The sequence below is a fragment of the Amblyomma maculatum genome, chromosome 11 (assembly GCF_055883805.1).
Source record: "Amblyomma maculatum isolate TAMU_Amacu chromosome 11, ASM5588380v1, whole genome shotgun sequence".
Lineage (NCBI taxonomy): Eukaryota > Metazoa > Arthropoda > Arachnida > Ixodida > Ixodidae > Amblyomma > Amblyomma maculatum.
The window spans coordinates 68638059-68662434 of record NC_139354.1 but is presented as its reverse complement, the minus strand read 5'-3'; the positions used below and the strand labels follow the sequence as shown (position 1 = coordinate 68662434).

General features: G+C 44.5%; 3 protein-coding genes across 4 annotated transcripts in view; 2 read left to right on the top strand and 1 right to left on the bottom strand.

Moving 5' to 3' along the window:
* The window catches only part of mri (BTB/POZ domain-containing protein mrityu), a 187098-nt gene extending 178617 nt beyond the window's left edge, over positions 1–8481 (bottom strand). Inside the window, exon 1 of one of the 2 annotated variants that reach the window (XM_084584587.1) lies at positions 8406–8481. Coding sequence is in view for 1 of the 2 variants with exons in the window: in XM_084584586.1 (XP_084440712.1) it covers positions 6605–6612 (8 nt within the window). In the remaining variant the exon portion in view is untranslated. Of the gene's footprint in view, positions 1–6604; positions 6626–8405 lie in introns of those variants that run through there. The other variant, XM_084584586.1, reaches the window with a different exon arrangement.
* A 208-nt stretch (positions 8482–8689) lies between these two features.
* Positions 8690–24376, top strand: part of Samtor (S-adenosylmethionine sensor upstream of TORC1) — a 51500-nt gene continuing 35813 nt past the window's right edge. Inside the window, exons 1-4 of the mRNA XM_084583971.1 lie at positions 8690–9016; positions 17447–17585; positions 18530–18628; positions 24113–24230. Of these exons, the coding sequence (XP_084440097.1) occupies positions 8935–9016; positions 17447–17585; positions 18530–18628; positions 24113–24230 (438 nt within the window). The 5' untranslated portion in view covers positions 8690–8934. The remainder of the gene's footprint in view (positions 9017–17446; positions 17586–18529; positions 18629–24112; positions 24231–24376) is intronic.
* Positions 21268–22367, top strand: LOC146174062 (uncharacterized). The gene has a single exon (XM_084583972.1). The coding sequence runs from the start codon at positions 21268–21270 to the stop codon at positions 22153–22155; it is 888 nt and encodes a 295-aa protein (XP_084440098.1). The 3' UTR covers positions 22156–22367.

The following is a 24376-nucleotide window of genomic DNA, read 5'->3' as shown; positions in this document are numbered from 1 at the left end:
TTATTTATGAATGGCGCACAGGTTTCCAGATAACTGCCATACGCCATTAGCGAACAATCCTAAGCACTTCAGAACTGAGTATGCATGAGCCTTATCTTGAGCAGCCAAAATAACTGCATCGCACAACATATACATTGCACATATGTAAGAGAGCTTGCCCCATGTAGTAAACAGGAATGATAAGACCCCATGATAAGAGAGATAAGAGCCCCGCAGTAGCACTAGTATTTCACAAAATGGTAGCTGCAGCACCAATCTCAAAAAAGGAAGGAACTTGCAGACGACAACTCTGTATAACTTTGACCCAAACTGACATACCGGATTCAGTCATGTCATATATTGGCAAGAAAAATGGTTAAGACAGTCCTCACACTAGGCTCTATGCCTAACGCTTAAAGGAGGGATTTTTGACACCACATACTGTAGAGGAATCCCCTTCATGGATCACTGCCTTGTCGAGGCGGAGGGGCTTGCGAAACTCGATGAAGTCGTGAGCTCTGCTGTGTAGGGCCACCCAAGATAGACAGGTCACGGCAGAGAGTTCTGACAAAATGTGATTCACTGGAGAAGGTAATGGCAACCCACTCCAATATTTCCTGCCAAGAAATCCCTATGGCCAGTCACAATACCATTAATGATATGGCGCCGGAAGATGAGCCCCCCAGGTTGGAAGGCGTCCCACATGTTACTGGGGATGAACAAAGGGCGATTCCTAGTAGCTCCAGGACGAATGAAGCGGCTGGGCTAAAGCCAAAAGGACGCTCAGTTGTGGATGTGTCGGGAAGCGACCGGAAAGTCCGATGTTGCAAGGAGATGTATCACATAGCAACATGGAATGTAAGATCTATGACGCAAGGTAAACTGGATATCGTCAAGCGAGAAATGGACAGATTGAACATAGATATCTTGGGTATCAGCGAGCTCAAGTGGACCGGAATGGGAGAATTTAACTCCGGCGACCATTATGTCTTTTATTGTGGGCACGAATCCAAGAGAAGGAATGGGGTCGCTCTCATAGTAAACAGAATGGGCAAAGCAGTGCTAGGGTACAACCCCAAAAACGACCGAATGATTTCACTTGGATCCGAGGTCACCCTTTCAACATAACAGTTATCCAAGTCTATGCACCGACCACTACTGCTGAAGAAGCTGACGTTGAGAGATTTTATGCGGACCTACAATGCCTTTTAGACCGCACCCCATCATCAGACGTAGTTTTTCTCATAGGAGACTGGAATGCTAAGGTAGGGAGTGAAGAAATATCCGGAATTACAGGCAAGTTCGGTCTTGGTGAGCCAAATGAAGCTGGGCAGAGGCTAGTAGAGTTTTGTCAAGAAAACAACCTGACCATAGCGAATACTCATTTTCAACAGCACAAGAGGCGCCTGTACACATGGACTTCACCGGACGGTCTGTACAGGAATCAGATCGATTATATTATTTGCCGGCAGAGATGGAGAAGCGCTATACAAGCAGTAAAAACAAGGCCTGGGGCCGATTGTGGCACCGATCATCAGCTTCTTGTTGCCAAGATTAAGCTTCGATTGAGGAAAACGCAGAAAACTAGAAGGCCTTTCAGGTATGATCTGGATCAAATTCCATTACAATATGCTGTGGAAGTGAGGAATCGATTTCAAAAATTAGATCTAGAAGACAAAGAGCCCGAAGAGATGTGGACTGATGTTCGTGATATAATACAAGAAATTGCTACTAAGGTAGTTCCAAAGCAAAAGAAATGCAAGAAAGCAAAATGGTTATCTGAAGAGGCTTTGCAAATAGCTGAGGAAAGGAGGATGGCAAAAGTTATGGGGGAAAGAGAAAGATACAAGGTTCTCAATGCGGATTTTCAGAAAATAGCAAGGAGAGATAAGAATGCCTTCCTGAACATACAGTGCCAAGCAGTTGAGGACAACAGCCAATTAAGGAACACAAGAGCTCTGTATAAGACAATCAAAGATATCAAAGGAAGCTTCTGTGCTAAGCTGGGCGTGATAAAGGACAAACAAGGCAAAGACCTCACTGAAGCCGCAGAGATAAAGAAGAGGTGGCAGGAATACACAGAAGAACTGTACAAGAAGGACCCGAATCTGCAAACCCAACATAAGACGGTCGTGATCACTGATCTCGAGCCGGGCATCCTGAAAAGTGAAGTTGAATGGGCCTTAGCCAGCCTTGCTAAGAACAAAGCTAGCGGAATTGATGGCATTCCAGCTGAGTTGCTTCAAAACCTCAACCATGACGCTGTTAACATTCTGCATACATTATGTCAGAAGATTTGGACAACCCTGCAGTGGCCACAGGATTGGAGGAGGTCAGTTTACATCCCCATTCCAAAAAAAGGCAGTGCCAAAGATTGTTCCAACTACCGCACGATCGCGCTTATTTCGCATGCGAGCAAGGTGATGTTGAAAATCCTCCAAGGTAGGCTGAAGCAGTATGTGGATCGGGAGCTTCCGGACGTGCAAGCTGGGTTTCGCAAGGGCAGAGGAACTAGAGACCAAGTTGCCAACCTTCGCTGGATCATGGAAAAAGCAAGAGAGTTCCAGAAACCCATCTACTTCTGCTTTATTGATTATGCGAAAGCGTTTGACTGCGTAGATCACAGCAGATTGTGGCAAGCTCTCCAAGAGATGGGAGTTCCAATTCACCTCATCTGTCTCCTCAGGAACCTGTATGAAGGGCAAGAGGCCACAGTCAGAACTGGTCATGGTCTTACTGATTGGTTTCCGATTGAGAAAGGAGTGAGGCAAGGCTGCATACTGTCGCCCTGCCTATTTAACCTATATGCAGAGTGCATCATGAGGAAAGCCGGTCTGGACGAGTCTTCAGCTGGAGTGAAGATTGCTGGAAAATGTATCAACAACCTTAGATATGCAGATGATACCACTTTAATGGCAGAAAGTGAAGTGGAACTCAAGAGACTTCTGATGCGCATACAAGAAGAGTGTGAGAAGTTTGGGCTTAAACTGAACATTAAAAAGACAAAGATCATGGCGTCTTGCCCTATCAAGTCCTGGAGCATCAAGGGACAAGAAGTGGAAGCTGCGACAGATTTTCTTTTCTTGGGCTCCAAGATTACCTCAGAAGGAGACTGCAGCCATGAAATTAGGAGACACCTGCTTCTGGGAAAGAGAGCAATGGTTAGTCTTGACCGCCTAGTAAAGAGCAGAGACATTAGTCTGCCAACCAAGATCCGTATAACTCGTGCTATGATCTTTCCAGTGTGATGTATGGATGCGAGAGTTGGACTGTGAAAAAGGCTGACCGCCGAAGAATTGACGCGTTTGAATTGTGGTGCTGGCGAAGACTCTTGAGAGTTCCTTGGACTGCCAGAAGATCAAATCAGTCAATATTGTCGACCATAAACCCTGACTGCTCATTGGAGGGTCAAATTCTAAAGTTAAAGCTCAGCTACTTTGGTCATCTGATGAGAAGAGAGGAGTCGCTGGAGAAAGATTTGATGTTGGGAAAGGTTGAGGGTCGCCGCAGAAGGGGTAGGCAGCGAACGCGATGGTTAGATGGCATCCTCGAGGCACTGCAGATGAAGTTATGTGATGTTAGGAAGATAGTGAGAGACCGGAAAGCGTGGCGTGACATGGTCAATAGGGTCACGAAGAGTCGGACACGACTGAACTGAACTGACTGTAGAGGAATACAAAAAGAACTACCGTTTAAATCCATCCTTGCAGAGTGTGCATACACTCCACATTTAAAAACCAATTAGCAGCCTACGAGCTAGCTCATGTCAGTACAAGTCAAAGCGATTTATAGAGCACTAAATATACTAGAACACTGAATATTTACATAATTACTTAAAAAAAAAATACTAATTTAACAATATTCATTCGAGAGTTCATACCAACCAGGAAGTCTTTTATAAAAGCCCCACATTCTATTTGGATTCCTTTTAAAGCAACACACAAAACAAATTTTCTCGCTCTGCTTATTTACATGACACGGCACGTCAGGAATTAGCGCGCTTCTTATAATTTACTGGTTGGTAGGCTTACCCAGAATAATTATTGTTCAAAAGCAAATGAAAGGCATTATAGTAGAAGGCTCTGGATAACTTCAACCTCCTGGGGATCTTTACCATGTGCTGGCATGGCACAGTACATGGGCGCCTCGTGGTTTGCGTTGTGGGCCGCCACGACCGGTATCATGCCCAGATCTCTCAGCTCAGTAACAGGGCATCCTAACCGTGGAACCACTATGGCAGGTTTTGTGATTCATACAGCCACAACTTTTTCCTACATGCTCTTGCTTTCAGCGACCTGTAATATCAGCGCACAGGGCTGTCACAATTCAAGTCGACTCACACCGCGAGACAAACAGATAAACCATGAGTTCATGCCACAGCATACTTCACAACATGTATCACTAATATAGAGCCTCATTAAGAAAAAAAACATATTACTACTCCCACCTACAGTGGCAACACACATTACTCCTTGCACCGATAGTTTCAACACACATTTCCACATTTCGCTGGTTACATTCTGCAAGCCGTATATAAGGAGTAACAGCATTCCTGTCCTGGCATCACTATTCTGCTCTTTTGCCTGCCCCTTCCTCACCTCACCTCACCTAGCCACCTAAGTCACTCCAATAAAGCTTTACTAACCAACGAAATTCGAAATGAGAGACGTGAACATTTCTCGCTTGGAGCGCTAAAAGCCAAAGAAAAGGCTGGAGCTACGCTATCACACCACGAGTTTCACCCTTGGTTTCACGAGACGCTATGTTATATTTTTGCTTTTGGTTTCATGATGCATTACACATTGTCCAAACACTGCTTGTCGATTGGTTTCAAAGAGAAATTCCAGAGGGGTTTTACAAACTGTTAAGAGTTAATAATTCCACCACATTCCTCCCAGCCTTTCTACCTAACAATGATATTTTAGAGCCTCACAAACCAGGAAACTAAAATTAAAGCTGTGTTTCGACCAAACGAGTCCAATGGACCAAAGTAGACGCCATGGTTACTGTCACAAAACCTATCACCTACTTGTTGAACTGAATAAACAGTCGGGCAACTACAACTGCCAGCTCGGATCGTTCTTTGTCTGAAATTACCAAAACCAAGCTCGAAATTTGGCCACACACCAAACACCAAGCAAGTATGAACCATCAAGCAAACTGTGATGTCAGACAAGTATGGTTGGCCAGAGGCCGAGAAATTAAAAATTTTTAAAATCCTTTGCATTGTATCAAAACACCATGTGGCTACAAAGTGGATGCATAAATATCAGGAGACTGTAGAGATTGCATCATGAAAGCTGCAGTAAGATTCGTAAAGGCAGAAAAAACACTGGTGTTGCCCCTTTGAGGTATGAATGGGACATATGTAAATCACTTCAGTGTGGCCTATTCGATTCAACAAGGTTGGAGTTAACGATAGAAACTAATGGACAACTGAGAATAACTTTGATCTCAGTGACTCTTTTTGGCATTAGTAAAAAAATGAAGCACTTCACTCTCTGTGGCTACAGTGGCACTTGTTGGCTAGTAGAAATGCTTATACAATATTCCTGACAACGCTCAACTTAAAAAGGGAACATCTTTCTTCTCCCTAGCCTTTAATTCAAACTTTCTCAACAATGAAGTGGATTTTGTGATCGCCATTCAAGAAGTGAATGGTAGCATAGCCTGGTTTCAAAGACCTGCGTCCGAAAATCTGTCTCGACATTATCGCAGTCTGCTTGTGAACACAGCTAGCAGACGCAATACCCGCATTTCATTTTACAACCTTTACTAGCTCAGCTTCCTAAGAGACATTTTGCAAAACAAGCTAACTTCACTTTCTACTCCACATCCCTTTTATTCATCAAGCGTGCCCTGTGCTACACCTGATAACAGTTCAGTCCATATCTAGTTGATAGCTGAAAGTTTGCATCCAACGTGAGAAGAACCTAGAAGACCAGGCTTGACAGCATTGTTGCCAATGTGCTGCGAAGTTCTTCCAACTCTTATCGTAGCTCCGTGGTTGAAGCGCTCGACGACTGCTGTGCCCGAGAATGCAGCTTCTTCGATCTTGCATGCTTCGATCAAAGCATGGCAGCCATGCTTTGATGAATGCGAAGCACAACATACCCACATACTGTGCAGTGTCAATGCATGTTAAGAAACTCCCGGCAATCGAAATTTATCTGGAAGCCTCTGCTATGGAATCCTCATAGCTCATGTTTATTTTGGATGTTGAAATCCATATCACATACTCAATTGAAAGGATTCAAGTGCCAGAGATAACTCAGCTCACATGCAGGAATATTGTTCAGGGAAAGCCCGCTATCTGCTCGAAATGGCAGCATGCCAAATTCTACAAAGCATCTGTCACGTGAAATGAGGTCTAATGCTGAAAGTCTACTGCAAATTTACTCAAGAGGAGGGTCCATAATGAGAGCTTGTGTCGTTTCCGGAAGTGCCGTTATCTTCCTGCTCTCGAGTCACCTGGGATGTCAGTTCCGCTTACGATTTTGGCGTTTCCACTAATCAGCGACTTGAGGTCAGGGAGATAATGACACTCCTGATTATGACGTAGGAATATGAACCTAGGTTTCCTTTATTTGCAGTAAAGAGATAGCAGCTTCACAAATTCACTCACTGAAGCATTCCTAGAAGAATGGAGACCTTGAATCTGCATGCGAGATGTTCAGCAGCAGGCAAGATTCAAGAACTGGTATAAAACTGTGCTTATATGCTAGGTCCAAAAGATTCGGGTTCGATCAGGACCAGTTGGTAATGCCTCGGAAGTGCTTGCATTGTGGGCTCTCTGGGTTGTCCTGTCTTTTTGTGCTGTCAAGACAAGATTTCAAAGAGGGTGTAAAGCTCTTTTAATACTTCATGTAAGGTAACATCTAGAAAACTGACCTGAGATGCCTATGCACTCGCAGAAAGGTGCGAACTTTACTGAGGAAGTACAATGTATATTTTCGGACAGACGGTATGCCAATTCAAATAAACAAATACAACGTAAACAGTGCGGACAGTATGAGTGCTGCTCCGTTAACTCCGCCAAAGCTAATGCCCTCCCACGCTTTGTCTGCGGAGCTCGCTGGAAGAGCGTACAGCTGATCTTGGCCCCTCAAGAAAGAAAGGTGGAAGAGGGGGGGGGGGGGGGGGGGGGGGGGTATCGACCTAAACAGCTACCCGACCACACGAGCTGCTTGATCGCTTCCGCCGCACTTGCATGCGCCCTGTTGACGCAAGCGGGACGTCTTTCCTAGGCGTAAACAACGTCCGACGACTCGTGGGTAGCGGCGGCACGTAGTTGGCAGCGCACATCAGACCGAAAAGTTCGGCAGAAAAAGAAAAACAAAAAGTGGGGGATCGTAGGGACACGCCTATCCCCACGGCAGCCTAGTTCATTCGTTTTTTTTTTTTTTTTTTTTTTTTTCGCTGCCACCTCTGCAACGACGGTGACAACACGTGCGCGCTGGTGGGACCATCTCAAGAAATGCGCACAAAAAACAAGCCAACGTGTGCGGCGATCCAGAGTAGTCCGCCGTGAAAGCTGTCGGGCGGCGTGCGCTCCCGCATCGCCTAACCCACATACTTTAGACTCTTTTCTTCGCTCCCAAAAACGAAAAAAAAAAAGCACAGCTGCCCAGCCGCGCACGATTAAGGGAAGGAGGGGGACCTCCAACGCGCGTTGAGAGTCCGCGGCCGGCTCGCGCGCCCGCCTACCTCCCCCCGCCCGCTAGATGTAATTAGGTCCCCCCCGGTTTACAGTAGACAACGGAAAGACTAGGAGCTCCTCAGAGAGGGGAGAAGGCGCAAAAATGGAACGGTTGCCCCTCGTTGCTGTTCTGTTCAAGCATGAGTGTGTGCAATGCTGCAGCTGACGACATGCACCAACATGAACTCGATCGTCAAGTTTGCTTCGAGCACATGAGTCACATGCGTGGGAAGAGTTTCGGGTGCAGGGCCCTTTCGCTAAAACATAACGCGGGGGGAAGGGGGGGGGCAATCGTCACGTGTCCAACAAAATTGGGCAAGACACGCGCAAGTGGCCGTTTTGTTTTCATGAGCTCTTAAGAAGGAGCTCTGTCGGGACGCCTTCACTCTTCCCTCAAAACGTAACTTACACCAGCAGACTTGCAAGGCTGAGAGCACGAACGACACTGGGAACAAGCAATGACCAGAAACCGAGAATATACTTTGAAAACGGTTCGAAGCGAAGTAAAGGGGAGAAGACTTTCGGATAGGGTCCGATTGCGGACAGTCCAGACGGTACTCGGGAGGTCTTCCAACTTCAAAAAGTAGCAGACTCTGCCATGTATCGTAGAGCGACCGTAAGGCGGTGCGCCTGGTATAGCAGGTTCGCGAACAGCAGACTATGCGAAAGCTAAGAAGGAGGGGAAAGGACGTTCTGGTAAATGCGATAAATAATATTAATTACTTACCATACCACTCGCAAATGTCAGCCTCCGCCGTTCAACACACCGATCAGTGCTCCAATAGCGGTGACTGAAGGAACTGTCGCATATAGTGATCAGTTTCGTATTAAAGTAAACAACCACTTTTAATGTTTAACTACAATATATAAGTGATAAGTCAAAAAATAAACAAGTAATATTGAGTGTTACATTTTAATGCTTTTTATTTAATTTTATATTAAAGCTTTTGTTTTTATTTTAGATTACCAATTACGAAAATGCGGCTTGGGACGGCCATTTCAATCTAGCGGACCCATAGCTACCATAGCGATTGTGTCAACGACTCAACGTGCCGTGATATGCCTTGTTGACGCTCTTGAGACTGCTTTAAACTGGTTTTTGAGTCGTTTTGGAAGTTTAATGGGTTTTAGCCCGAAATTATACACGATAGCCCAGACGTGGAACATTTCTGAGGCACCCGTCGGCTGATTGGTGCCGGTTTTCTTTAGTGCACCGACGCCATTCTTTACGGCTAGGACCTCTGTTTCGGCCGAGCATGACTGGCCGTCAGGGTCAGCAGGAACTTGTAGCTGTGATCCGAGGTGTTCACGAGAAGCTCAGACTCGATTACCAGACGAGTGAGTATCAATCTTTGAAACCTTAAATGTACGCAGCCATGCAGCATCAAGTATTATATAACAGCGCTAGACGCTTCTTCGACGCTTCGGTGTATGCGTTCGCCAGAAGCACTATACTGCATTGCAATCACTTGGTCTTCCTTCCCATAGTGGTAGTGCTTTTCTGCGCAATTCTTTATTGCCTCCCTGTTGTTTGCGCAAACAATATCCGAGTGCTCGTATAACTGCTAGTTCAAACTCCCGCTGTTCTCCTTGCGTAACCGAGTCATCGTAGATGCGGATGCGAACGAGGAATGTATAACAGGAGCAGTGACGTCATAGGGCCAGTTTCCCCCAGTTTGGTGTGTAGGTGTCTAGCACATCAGCTAGCCCCCATGCCACCTTACCAGTGCACGGCACTACCGTCGTGGCCTACTCAAGTGTGGATGGGGCTGCACATCACTGGACAGATGGTTTAGGCAACTTTATGAACCTATTTACTGTATTACACCGCTGTGTTTATGTGAGAAGATGCTGAAAAAACTGCATGATATCTGATTAGTGAAGAGATCAAGGGGTAACCACACCAGGATTTTGTGATATTGATATAATGGGCGTTTGATATTTGAAATAAATTAGTAAGTAGTGAGGATTTGCAAATGTTGCTGAGCATTTAAAAAGCTTGCAGTGATATGAGCAGGAATATTTAGAAATAGTTGCAGTGGCAACCAGCCAAGGAACATCGAAAAAAAAAGAAAAATAACTGTTTACATAACAAAAAAAAAAAAGCTAGGGAGACACTTGAGCTCTACCTTTAAGGACATGATGCAATAGCGGTTCCTCGGCCTTCACATACACATACTCTGCATTTAAGATCACTGGAAGGTTCATTCTTATTCCGCCTTCCCACCTGAAATGAACAACACGGGTTGGCAGCTCCTCTCAACTTTCTGATGGTATGTAGTCTCAAGTTGCACAAACCATTGACGAATCACAGCTTGGCCATGTCAGCCACCAGCTACCACCTGTCAGCGCCGTGCTTGTGATTTTTTGCTCTCAACGCTAATGCCGGATTTTATGAGTAACGAGGACCCGCAGGGGGCACCTGTTAAAGCAGGTGTTTGTGTGTTTTGTGCGACACCACGGACCCCAGCACCCACGCTTAGCCGTGCGTGGCATTGCCGTGTCTGGGGAAAAGGGGATCCTGGTGGTTGAGCCGATGCCGAGTGTTTGGACCCTTAAGGCCCCTCGGCGGAGGCAACACACCACTTTGGCCCACGCCTCCCACAGACGGCACCTCCGGGCTGACCCACCCGGGGGAAATCGGCAGTCGCCTTTTCCTGTCCTCCCCCTTATCTTTCACTTTCCTATCTCTTTTCTTGGCACTGTCCTGTCTCCTCCTCCTTTCTTGTTTTTTCTTTTTTCCTGGCGGCGAGGGTTAACCTTGTGTGGAGTAGCTACCCTGAGTTACCCATATTCGGTTATAGTAGAGGTGTACAGCTGGCGTCGGCAGGGCTTGTTGCAAGTTTCCTGTCTCGCCCCCTTGTTGGGCTCCGTGGTGGGTGGCTGGCACAACTACCGAAAAAGCAAACCCTTTCATGGACTCTCTATCTTCAACACATGATCGCCCTCCAAACAAAAGAGGGCGGACCAATGTAACAGGCCAGTTCGTGCAAAAACAAAAAGAAACCTTTCTGAAATACCACATTGTTCATAGTGAACAGTCAGAAATCCCAGCTAGAAAAATCTCTCCATTTACGGTATCAAAATGTCTCACAGGAAGCCTAGGCCCCGGTTACAAGGTAACCAAACTAACAAACGGTGACCTCTTGCTTGAAGTCAGGACCAAACATCAGTTCTCTAATCTGAAAAATATTGTGGCACTTGGGGACATACCCATCTCCATCACACCCCACCGATCTCTCAATACTGTCCGAGGTGTTATATCAGAAAGTGACTTTTTGTCCCTGACTGAGGAAGAAATGGCAGAAGGACTTGCTGACCAAAATGTCATAGGTGTCTACAGAATCAAGATCCGAAAGGATGACAAGGAAATCCCCACCAAACATCTTGTTTTGACTTTCAACAGCAGCACGCTCCCAGAATCAATTGAAGTGGGATACATAAAAGTAAATGTCAGGCCATATATACCAAATCCAAGAAGATGTTTCAAATGTCAGAGGTATGGTCATGGATCACAGAGCTGCCGCTGCCGTACCACATGTGCCAAATGTGCATCAAACGAACATAATGCAGACAACTGTGCTGCAGCACCGCACTGTGCAAACTGTGACGGGGAGCACCCCGCTTACTCAAGAGCTTGTCCAACTTGGAAAGATGAAAAGCAAATCATTACCATCAAAACAACTGAGAATATAACTTACAAAGAAGCACGAACCAAATACTTCCAGACAAAACGCACAGCATTCCAGTTCACGGCAAAGCCAAATCTCGCCGAAGTGGTGCGACGGGGCGAGGCACCACACCGGCCTTCAACACCTGCCCAGGCCACACAAAGTGAGCTTGAGGTAGGGCCTTCTGCGCCCCTGGTGGAAGTGGTTAGTACCACTCCACCCCAAAAACAGGCCACCCGTTCCTCAGGGGCGGTGGCCCACAAGACCTCTGCCCTTGAGGCGGGGTCTAAAAACAATGAACACGCGCCTCCGGCACAACTGTCCGCCTCCTCTGAAGAGGTGATGGACACATCCAGCCAAGATGGCCATGTGCCTTCGTCGTCACACAGACGGCGAAGCTCCTTGGAACGATCCAAGAAAGACAGGGCCCGCATCACGGGCCCTGAAAAATAATAACTCTACTTCTAAACTCACAAAAGAATAAGATGGTGTTCCTAGTGCAATGGAACTGCAGGGGACTTTTAACCAACATAAACGACATAAAAGATATCCTAACCACACTCTCACCTGTTGCGCTTTGCTTGCAAGAAACAAATCTAGGTCCCAAGCACACAAAAATACTAAAGAAATATCAAGTCTTCCGCCGAGACCGACAACAAGCCAGCAGACTTTCCGGTGGAGTGGCCATTATAGTGCAAAATGGTATTGCAGCCCGAGAACACCAATTAAACACCAGATTAGAAGCTGTGGCAGCCACATTACTTACATATAAAACCATTACTTTGTGTTGCGTGTATATTCAACCTCACCTAAAAATAACTCTCCATGATTTAGAACATCTTTTTAGCCAGCTTCCAGAGCCATACGTGGTAGTAGGCGATTTTAATGGGCACTCACCCCTGTGGGGTACTGAGAAAACTGACGCGCGAGGCCAAGTTATAGAGAACCTTATTCTTTGCAGTAACACATGTTTGTTAAACTCCGGAAAACCTACTTTCTGTTCTCCAAACACAGGAAAGATGACTGTTTAGATTTGTCCTTTTGCTCGCCCTCTATTTTTAACGATTTTAAATGGAATGTTTTAAATAATCCATATGGGAGTGATCACCTACCTGCACTAATCAGTTTATCATCTTCATCTTCAACATCTGTCATACCAACCAAACCACGACGTTGGAAACTCCATTTAGCAGACTGGGATATTTTTAGAACAGAAGCAGACTTGGAAACAATTTTTTCAGAGGAGCATAGCGTAGATAAAATGAATAAACTCATCACAGATTGCATTATAAATGCCGCGCGCCTTGCCATTCCACAAACCTCAGCAATGGTACAACAAAACAGCAAAATCTGGTGGACACGGGAATGTAGGGAGGCAAAAAAAACAACAAAATAAAGCCTGGGGTAAGTTTCGAAGATACCCAACATATGAAAATTTGACAGCTTATAAAAAAGTTAAAGCTAAAGCTCGTTATATTCGTCGCAACGCCGAAAAACAATCATGGCAGAAATTCGTGACATCTATAAACAGCTCAACACCATCTAAAAGAATGTGGGAACAAGTCCACAAACTAAATGGCAGCTTCTCCTCATATACAATTCCGATTCTCACAGCACCTGGTATGCAAACGAGCATCGAAGAGCAGGCAAATATATTAGGGGAACATTTTCATAAGGTTTCAAATTCTACACACTACACAGAAACATTCCTAAAATATAAGAGCACAGCTGAAAAACAAAAGCTTCCAACAAGTGGCAGCACGAACAAACCATACAATAGTTTAATTACACTGCAAGAATTAAAGAAAGTCCTAGCTAGAGGTAAACAAACTGCACCAGGTCCTGATCAAATTCATTACGAGATGCTTGCTCATCTATCCGAAGCCTCTGTAGAGGCACTTCTGAAATTTTTTAACAAAATTTGGGTTCTAGGGAAATTGCCGGAAGCTTGGAAAAGGGCCATTATTGTACCATTCTTAAAACCAGGAAAACTGCCAACTTCTCCTAACAGTTATAGACCTATTGCTCTCACCAGTTGTCTAGCGAAATCTTTTGAAACTATTTTAAATACTAGATTAACCTTTATTTTAGAATCTCATGAACTTATTGATATTCATCAGTGCGGTTTTAAGAAAGGGTGCTCAACAACTGACCACATAGTACGCCTTGAAAACACTGTCCGAGAGGCTTTTATACATAAACAGCATTGCCTCGCAGTTTTCTTCGATCTAGAGAAAGCCTATGATACAACGTGGAGGTACGGGATCCTGCGGGATTTAGCAGATCTAGGCATCCAAGGCCGAATGCTAAATGTTTTAAATAACTTTCTCTCACACCGTTTTTTCCAAGTCCGTCTCGGCGCCACCCTGTCTAGAAGCTTTGTTCAGGAAAACGGGGTGCCACAAGGGTGCATTCTAAGCACAACCCTGTTCGTTGTAAAAATGAATTCCATTTGCAGAGAAATCCCAAATTCTGTTATGTTTTCGCTCTATGTAGATGACCTTCAGATAGCCTGCACATCCTCAAACATACAAACATGTGAGAGGCAAATACAAATAACAATTAATAAACTAGCGAAATGGGCCGACAAAAATGGATTTCAGTTTTCCCCTCAGAAGACGGTGGCAGTTATGTTTTCGCTCAAGCGAGGCATTCAGAACAGCCCTGTCCTCCACTTAAATAAAAAAGAATTACCGGTGAAAACCGAACACAAATTTCTAAGCATTACGTTCGACAAAAAACTTACGTTTCTACCACACATAAATATACTGAAAAAGAAAGCTTCCAAATCTCTTAACATACTGAAAGTTCTTTCGCGGAAACGTTGGGGATCCGACAGGGCATGTCTTCTACATATATACCGCTCTGTTATACGCTCGCGCTTAGACTATGGGAGCATAGTATATGGTTCAGCTATACCTTCATACCTTAAAAAATTAGACCCGGTAGATAACTTAGGCCTTCGCCTTGCGTGCGGAGCATACAGAACATCCCCAATAAATAGTCTTTATGTGGAAACGAACGAGCCTTCATTGAAAGACAGACGAAATGCACTCACATGCGCTTACGTTCTCAAAATAAGGACACGAAAAAAACACATCTGTTACCCGGTTGTCACAACTTGCCCCTCCCGAACAATATTCACAAATAAGCCTCAGACAACAAGACCATTGATTATGCGATTTGAAGACATTTGCCGTGAGCTCCATATTCTGGACACCTTGCCTGATGTCGCTCAAGAAAATAGGCCCCTGGCCCCATGGTACAACTTTCCAACAGTCTGTGACCTCACTCTTACACAGTTCAAAAAGAGCGAAACTCCTACAGAACATATATTACAAGAATATCACGCACTAAAAGAGAAATACAGCAAATGCACAGAGAGTTTTACACAGACGGATCAAAAACTGCCTCCTATGTGGGCTGCGCTGTAGTGGATCGGAACTCCGAAAAAATTATTCGACTTCCTCAATGTGCATCAATATTTGCAGCCGAGTGTTATGCTGTCCTGGTAGCTGTAGCAAAAATTGTGTACGAGGGCATCGAGAACAGTGTTATCTATACAGATTCACTGAGTGTACTCACAGCTCTAAACTCCAGAAATGCAGTCATGCCATTACTCGGTAACATAATACACGATGTAATAAAGATCTCAACCCAAGGACATAACATAATATTCTGTTGGGTTCCAAGCCACATGGGCATTGAAGGAAATGAGAGAGCAGACGTGTGTGCTGCTCAAGCAGGCAGGAAAGAAATATAGAAAGTAAACATACCTTATAAGGATTGCATAAAGTTAATTAAACGAAAACAAAAGGATATATGGCAGTCTATATGGAATAAGCAAGAAAGTAATAAATTGCACATCGTAAAGCCCAAAATAGAAGAATGGGAAACAAGCACTCATCAAGAACGCTTCATGGAGGTTACAGTATGCCGTCTGCGTATCGGGCACACACATCTCACACATAATTTTTTACTAATGAAACACGATAAGCCTACGTGTGGAGAATGCGGAGAAGTGCTCACCGTCAACCACATCCTGATTACATGCCCAAAACTAGAGACACTACGGAGAAAGCATTTCACTATTTTTTATGATCGTGCCATCCCTTTCCATCCCAAATTACTTTTAGGAGAAAGAGCAATAATAAACTTAACATGTGTTCTTAGTTTTTTAAAAGAAGCAGACGTTCTGAATAAACTGTAAACTTTAACGAACCTTTTTCCCCTTTTTAAATAAGCACAGATTTTAACCTTGCTCTTGGCGCATGATAGCCTGAGTTGCTTATGCGCCAAAAAACCCCAATACAATACAATACAATACAATTATGAGTAACGAGGACTTTAATTTAATTCTGATCACTGCAAAGATGAGAACACACAAATACTTAATATTGCAGAAACTTCTAAAATGTCCTTTAATATATGCACACACAAACACTCTCTTAGGGTGTTCACTAAGTTGTTTTCCCCAGTATTTTCTGCCTGTGGCTGGTGAGTTAAGTACGTACAGGCTAAGATAGAGGTCCTTACTCGAACGATGCAGTTAGCGGTACGGTTTGAGTAAGGCATGAAAGTCGCAAAATGGCAATTACAGGAAGGAGTTTTGAACTTTAATGAATTTTTTACAAAATGAATAATGATTAATTTAAAAAAAAAAACATCTATCAAAGGATAATATTGCTCTACATATTTATGGTGTACCTTTGGTTCAGTCGGTCTGAGCGCTTAGGAAATCATGCAAAGGTAACCTTGGTGGAGAACATGTTATCTGTCAAAGTGCCTTAAGAGACGAGGTTTCCAGTATCAATCATGTGTCAAGGTGTCGTCAAAGGTCGATTTCGTGCCAGTAATGCAGTGAAGGCAGTTTACGCGTGCTTTATACAAATTCAGGTGTCTTCCATTCTGTAACTTCTAGTGGTGATAAAACATGGATATGCCACCATGTTTCAAGGTGTGAAAAAAAAAATGAAATAAGCCGCTCAGTTTCTCGTGGGAACAGTGTCTTTGTCATTAGAAAATGCAGTAATTTGTCGACGCTGGCCAATTCATTCTTTTTTTTTTTACACAGTGCCTTTTCAACGTGTCTCTACAGTAGAACGCCACTATAGCAAACTCCGATGTAATAAGAGTAAAACTTAAATCCCAGTTCATCTTCTATAAACTGTACATTTCTGCCTCTTTATAGTAGAGCCATTTTTAATAAAAATCAGTTATAGTAAAGTTCATCTGGCCATGTTAACCCACTTCCCATGTACTGACGTCACTGCAGGCACTTTATCTATGATTTGCAGGCAAATTTTTTTTTACTGCAAAAAGAAAGTGGTAGGTGTTTTCTTTAATGGCTTTACCACCAGGCTCACTAGCACTGAGGAGGAGCCAACTTTGTGTAAGCCTTGTAGCTGTGAAGGAAGGCATGCATCTGGTGGAAAACAAGAAGTAGAGCTGGCTACAAACATGGAAAGAAGGCGGCACGATTCGTTCAGAAAGTAAAGGAGAGTAAAAGTGCTGTCAGGAATAGGAAAGGGAAGAAATGGCCGAACCTTTGCAGCGGTGGCAAGGAGAGAAGGCGTGGCGTGTGCGGTTTCTCAGCGCTTGACTGTCGCCGAATTTCTCATCTGTTGCCTCTTAAAAGACAAACAGTGGATGATGACGCAGTGTTCATGCAAAGCTTTGCTTTTCACCTAAAATCGAGTTCAGTTGTATTCGCAGCTATGTACATTGCCTTCACGCTAAGAAGTACTCCCACAAGATGTAAATAAAAAAATTATTGTAACTGAGTAAAATTAAACGACAGACAAGGGAGAGATTAATGCTGTTTTAGACGTTTTTTTTTTTCTGAAGCAACAAGATGTGTTTAGTAAGTAGCCATTTAATTGCCAGACATCTTCAAGGCCGTGCCATCAGCGACAACTGATATAGTAAAGATTTTTTCCGGGATGAGTCACTTTACTCTAAAGGGGTTCTGCTATCACTTTTCTTTCATAGCTTGTTGCACTAGTCTTGTTTTAAAGGTGTTTAAAGGTATTCTCAAATTAAATCGAGGCCATCTGGAGTGGTTGGTTAGTAATCAATGCTGCTGGTTTCTTTCCAGATGGTGATGGGGACCAAGTGTGGAGGGATCACTGCGAAGACATGCAAGCCAGGAAGAGATATGCTGAGAGCATGTTTCAGCTGGCGACAACGGTCTGGCCTTACAAAGACCGGATTGAGTGGTGCCACAAGACAATGAGGTAAGCTGAGACTGGAATTTGTGAGACTGTTTGCTTTGTACAGGTAAAGCCTTATGGCATTTACTGAAGCCAATGCGGGCATTAGAGCAACGTTTCTTCGTATAATCCGCCAAGTTTATATTTGACAATCGAGCTGAAATTCTACTGAGGGCATGTGAAGATTCAAAGGTCCTGTATAGTTGAGCCACCAGGGTGGGCAACTATAGAAGGCGGGCCATATTGATATATACAGGACTGGGCTGAATTCTGCTCTTGATAGTGAAATAGGTCAGGATTCCTCGCACATTAGTAGTGTACATTAAGAGAGCAAATACATCAGCGACCGCTTCCTTTGACGACGAAGAGGCGTCTACAGGGGCATATCATTTGTTACCGAATAGTTTGGGTGCAGAACAGCCACCTGCCACCTTGCTCACCACGCGGTTGTGTTACTTCCTGGCAGTGGTGCCTGGTACCATTCATGTAAGCTACTTGTAACCGGACGCATTGAAATATAGTCATTCTAATCAATTTGGCCTGCAAGGGGTTGGAAAATAGTCGAAGTTATTCAAAAGGTAGAATTATCGAATGGCCCTGAAAAAATTGCCCAAAACAATTTTGCATCGCAGTAATTTTTTTTTCTAATAAGGGCTTAGAATATGGTTGTTTGTTCTTGTAAATTTTTCTTTACTAAGCAACTTACAGTCGATACAATCAAGTGATTTGCTCGTTCTTTGGTTGCAAGTCCTATTTCGGTTTATGCAAACAGTAGCGGTCTCAGTTGCGGTGGATACAATGAATGCACCGTGACCGCAGATGGAGGGAGTAAAGAGAAGAAAAAAGTAAGAGGGCGATGTCCTATTTAGTTTGCCCACTTATTGTAGTTATACTGCAGTGGTTGATGGGAAGGTATGAAATAGCAAAGTATAAAATGTCATGTTTTTGTTTTGTTTTTTTCATGGCAGAGAGTATTTCTTTGAAGGCGGCCTTGAGCATGTCCTGCGGAGACACCACAGGAAGACGGGTGTCCACTGTCCGGACTCGGCCCTCAATGAAGCGAGGCGGTAAGCAGGGTGATTCCGTACTATGGAACTAACAGTCGGGGCTTCCGGCTTTGAGAAAATAAAAAAAAAGCTTATGAACATATGCGTAAAGTTTTGATTTTCCTTTTTTCTTTAACTGAAAAGTGTAATATATTTCAGGAGTAGACTGTGATCAGAGGCCCCTCTGCTTCTTTATCAATTTTGACAATGGTAATACTGTTTCTTTCTTTGCAATCCTAAACCTTCTTCTTTTGGAGCATTTACTTCTTTCAGAGTTTGTTCCATGATGCAAGCGGTTAGCACTTTATGGCAAGTAACAAACATACTGGTGTCTATCACAACCAAATCGAGCCTTTCTTACATGAAGGCAAGCAGCCAGAAAAGCCTTTTTTCGCTTGTCTAAGTTTATTTTCCGGGAGTATGTGTGCTTCTCCTTTTCTTTTTTTTTTTTTTTTTTACGGCTTTCGCACAGCCTTCTTCCCTGGTTGCCTGATCACTTAAATTCTACGCTGTTATTTTTTTCAACTGATAGTATGGCATAGTATAGTATTGTGGGGTTTAATGACCTGAAGCAGCTCTGTGAGACACATCATAGTGGAGGGCTACGGGTTAACATTTATGCGGTGATACACAGATGCGCTGACGCATAAACAGATGAAAAAATAGATGCGGCGAAGCAGCCTCAAAATGCAAGGGGGCTGCTGAAAAGTGTAGTGAAGGACTTTGTGATTTCGGAGCACTTCTTCAATTTCAGCTAATTCTAACATTTTTTTGTTCTCTTGAAGGCTGAATTAACAAGACTTTTTTGTATTCAGCAGGAGAGTACATGCTTGATCACAACTGTTAAGGCACGATATCTACAGACGCATCATTAAGAAAACAATTTTTAGAATATACATTCTGAAAATCAGTGACCGAGGAACACTATGTAAATATATAAACTATCTGTAGAGCTCCATTCTTCAGCAACATAGAAAAAAACTACAGGTGGAAACAGCCTCATTTCTTGTGCCAAACGGTGGAGCAGTTCCTGGTTTTCATGAAGCACCAAGCCAGAACTGCTGCATGTTAAGGGGAGACGCGGGTCTTAAAACGGTCGAAAATGGTCAAAAAGTCGATTTTGGGAAAAACTCATTTTCGGAAGGTTTATCCTTTCGAGCATCTACAGTAAAATTATTAACGCTGAATTCGGTCAGGAAATGCGATAAAATCGGCTTTCAAAACACCACGGCAGCGACGAAATGGCCCCGAAAGGAGAGACTTTGTTCGAACTTCCCACGCGCGCCGCCGGCGTTGCAGCCGGCCGATCGCCGCCATCTTGGGCTTGTTTTGAAGCTGGTTTCTTTGTGCGCAATTTGAGCTATCTCAAAATGGCGTCGCTCAAGCAGAGCGGCGGTCCGGGCCGGTTTCCCGAAGGCTGTTTTCGGGTCGCTGATTGGCTCGCACGCCGTTCCGCGCTTCCCATTGGCTGGTGTGACCATCTACGTCATTTTTTTTTTCTTTCTCTTTCGTTCGCCGCCATGGTTGTCGCTTCGTGCGCGTCTGTTATTGCGCTCGTGTTTCTCTACACGCCGTGTTTCCGCCTTGTGCCGGGAGTTTCTCTCTGCGATCGAGATGCCGGGAGACAGTCATTGAAACCGAGCACGCAACAAGCTTTTGGAAGCCGGAAGAAACGTTTGTGGAACAAAAAACAGCAGGCAGCGGCCACCAGTGCGTCGCCGGGGCCTGCAGTGCCGGACTCGTTGGATCCGCCGGGTACATCAAGCACGCTGCCCGATGACGACACCGCGGGACCAAGTTGCAGCACGAATCGTATCTCGGATCGTGGTACACTTCGTGTTAATGCTGTGTACTATTCGTCGACCGAGCAGGCGCAGCGTGTTGAGCGATCGGCGCAAACAAAGTCCGTTCTGTCGGAAAAGTCGGCAACCCAGCGCAAGTTTGACCTTCTTGGCTTCAGTGCGGATTACCAGACAGCTGATGCCGGTACCCAGTTCGTGATTGTGGACTTAAAGATTTTGAACAATTTTTTCGCGCAAGCGAAGTGTGGAACCTGCGGCGCAGGAAGTCTGCGTTTGAGCAATGCAACAGATAAGGAGTACGCCGTTGCTGTAAAGCTTCTACTTGTCTGCGAAAACTGCGATTTCGAACACAAGCAGTTCTCTTCCCCAAGAATAAGCGGAGCTGCCACCATCACTCCCTTCGAAGTCAACATGAGGGCAATGAAGGGCATACAGACGATTTGCAAAGGAATGACTGCCCTTGCGGACTTCTGTGCTTGTATGAACCTCTCACACCGAGGCCTGCACCACAAGACCTTTCAGGGACACCTGAAAACTTTTGTGGAAGCCTGTGAGAGTACAGCGACCGCAAGTAAAGCTGCAAGTGCGGCAGTCGTCAAGAGTTTGTATGCAGACTTTTTGAATCGTGTCGGGAACATTGATGTGATATTTGATGGTTCCTGGATGACCCGTGGTCGTACCTCTCACATCAGTGTGGGCTGCATTGTTGAGCTGTACACTGGTCTCGTGATTGACCACGTTGTATACTCAAATTTCTGCCTTGGATGTGCCTTGGGGCCACAGCCACAAGATGAAGGGTACAGTGCCTGGCTCGCCACCCACGAGTGCCAACGAAACATAGACTGCAGTTCTGGCCGCATGGAAGTGGAGGCAGCACTGACTATGTTTCGGAGGTCGCTGGCCAAGCACGGGCTGCGCTACACGACCGTGCTATCCGATGGAGACAGCCGGACATTTCATGCCTTGTCTGAAGCAGAAGTGTACGGCTTCATTCCAATTGAAAAGAAGGACTGCATCAACCATGTCCACAAGCGAATGGGGACTGCACTCCGGAATCTTGTCGAGAAGAAGAAGGCTCTGGGTGAGTCTCTTGGGGGAAAAGGCAAACTGACGCAGGACAAAATCAAGAAAATCACGAACTACTACGGCTATGCCCTGAGGAGCAACAGGAATGACGTTACAGCCATGAAGAAGGCAGTGGAAGCTACACTCCTGCACATGACATCCACAGACGATGCCCCAAACCACTCGAAGTGCCCCGAGGGTGCTGACTCTTGGTGCAAGTATAATAGAGCCTTGACTAATGGTGAGGTTCCACCTCCGCACAAGAGTGCCCTCCCGGCTTCAGTTAGGGCTGCTCTGGAGCCAGTGTTTGCCAGGCTCAGCGATGAGCACCTGCTGGCATGCTGCAGTGAGGGAAAGATGCAGAATGCGAGTGAGAGCCTACACTCTGTTATCTGGACCCAAACTTCAAAGAATGGGAATTCTTCACTGGAAAGTGTGAAACGAGCTGCTGCTGAGGCGGTTGCTGTTTACAACCAAGGAAAAAGGGCAACCAACGTAGCCATCGCTATAAGTCTAGGCTATGAAGCTGGTGACTGCCTTGTTCGCCGAAGCATCGAAAAAGATGCACTACGTTTGCGCAAGACAAATGAAGCTCATCAGAAGAGCACCAACACAAAAGAGGCTCTTGCAAGGTGGCACAAAACGGGAGCAACTGGAGACTACAGCCCGGGACTCCTTTGAAGACGTTAGCGGCCAACCGCTCGAGCATCACACCCAGTGGTCCTTTTCAGGGCCACCCAACTGTTTGCCTAGTAGAGCTCTCGTCTCCTTGGCTCCGGTCCTCACTTTCGCCTCAAAAAAAAAAAAAAGTCAACCCCTAACTTCTCGAAAGTAACCTCTATAATTTCATCACACTTACACATTCGGCATTTTTTTTTAAATGTTTCCTTGTATGGAATAAGACACTTTTTGTTTTGTTTTGTGGGGAAACTGATAGGGAACATCTGAGTAACATACGTTGTCGAAGATTCTTCCCAATATTTTCTGCACTCAGTGTCAAAACTTCAAATGAGTTTTTCTCAGCTTCATGTTTTTTGGTGACATGACTAGCCTTACGGAACTTTTCATTGGGTTTTTGTAGTGCAATTTTAATAAATCTTATGCCGTTGAATTCAGAAAGGTTTGAACTGTGGAGCTATGCTATTTTTATATTGCTAAGTTGAACATATCAAATTTATTGAATAATGTCAGCTTATTATATTTTCGAATTGTGGGGCATCTACATAATTGAATATTTTTATACTGTGATGTACATCAATGATAATATAAATAGCATAGCTCCACATGGCAGGTCTTTGGCTACAACTGCATTTTAATCGGAACGAAAAAATATTGAGGGAAACTGTCCTAACGACCCGTAAGAAATTACCAAATTAGGCTTAGGTTATTTCCTAATAACATTAGAACTAATAGAGATAGAGTAAAACTAATTACATTTTTGAAAACAGGAGGAAGAAATACATATACACACCCAATTTCGTTATTATATCTCTAAAAATAAAAATTTTCATTTTAAGACCAGTGTCTCCCCTTAAGCATGCAGTGAACCTTTAGGAATGCGTTTTCGTAGAATAAAACCACCCGGACTCCGAGTCAACGCTCACCAGTAAATGGCTGGCGCCATTTTCGGGTAATTATCACCACACAGCATCATCACATAACAAAGCCGACAAAATGATTCGATATTTGACTTGCTGGAAGTCTCTTGGTCACAAAAATGTTAATGCTGCAGTTCCACGAATGTCAGGTTTCTTGCTTTTTTTTTCAAGCGCGGTCGCCATGCCCTTTTTCGCAACAACACATGCACATTAGTACTCAAAAAGGTCCAGGCACCAAACGACCACCTCCATTTATCCCTGAGTGGCTGGGTTCCGGCTAAGTTTATGATGCAAGTCGAGGCATCAAAAATCAGAATGTCGCCAGAGCGGGAAGATTTTAACTGATTCTACAAGTGCAGTCCCTACACTAACATCTGGGTTCACTAAGTGCGCAAGAAACTATTTCAATATGTCGAAATCGGCTATTTAAAGCATTGATCACTGGTGATCGATTTGAATAAGCGTAATGACTTTAATCAGGTTACTTCACCATATCTTGTAATAGCACCAGTTTCATTTCTTAATATTGTTTTTGATGGGCCACGTGTCCAGTTACACCTGGCTAGCTCTTTTTTCCATGTTCGTTTTATTTTTATTTTCGTCTTCAGTTTCATTGTTACCCTGTCTTGGATCGACTTTGTGTTCGTTTCGTGTATTTGCTTTGTACCCCGCTCGTTTAGCCGTTGTAACGGTTTATTATTTCGGTATGTCCATATTTTTAAATATGCCTTCCTCACTCAGTGCTCTTCGAGTCCTGTGAGGTACAAATAACCAAATAGCGTGATGCGGCCACATTGCCATGCCGACGCTTTGTTGTTATAACAAATCTCACGCTTCCATGTTCAAAGTCATGCAACTTCCGCCAGACTTTTTGTGATGCCATTTTGGACAACGGGCTGTGCTGCCATTTCCTTCCCCCGAGGTTATTTGCGAAACTCACTGGTATAACCCCAGTGTCCACTGCGACAACCACGTCATCTTCGTTCCTGCCAATCAAGTGTTCACAGCTTGGGCTCTTAGGGGTCACTTTTTGTTTTCAGAAACCTGGCGGTAGCAGATGGAAGGATCCACCTCCTCGATGTAGGGAGCTGCTACAACCCCTTCAGTGCTTACAGCGACATCCATGCAGTTGCCATTGACCTGACGCCTGCAACGGAGGTAAACAACTCCACGAAAACGTGCAACACCTTCTATACACTCAGAGCTGTTGTGCCTTCTATGGGAACTTTAAGGCATATTTCTCAGTCTTTAACAGTGGCTACTGTGGGGAGAATTTAAACTAACAGGGAATGTTTGTCGTGAAT

Bases quoted from the DNA above. Each gene is read 5' to 3' on its own strand.
- LOC146174062 (XM_084583972.1), top strand. From the start codon at position 21,268: ATGGAAGTGGAGGCAGCACTGACTATGTTTCGGAGGTCGCTGGCCAAG.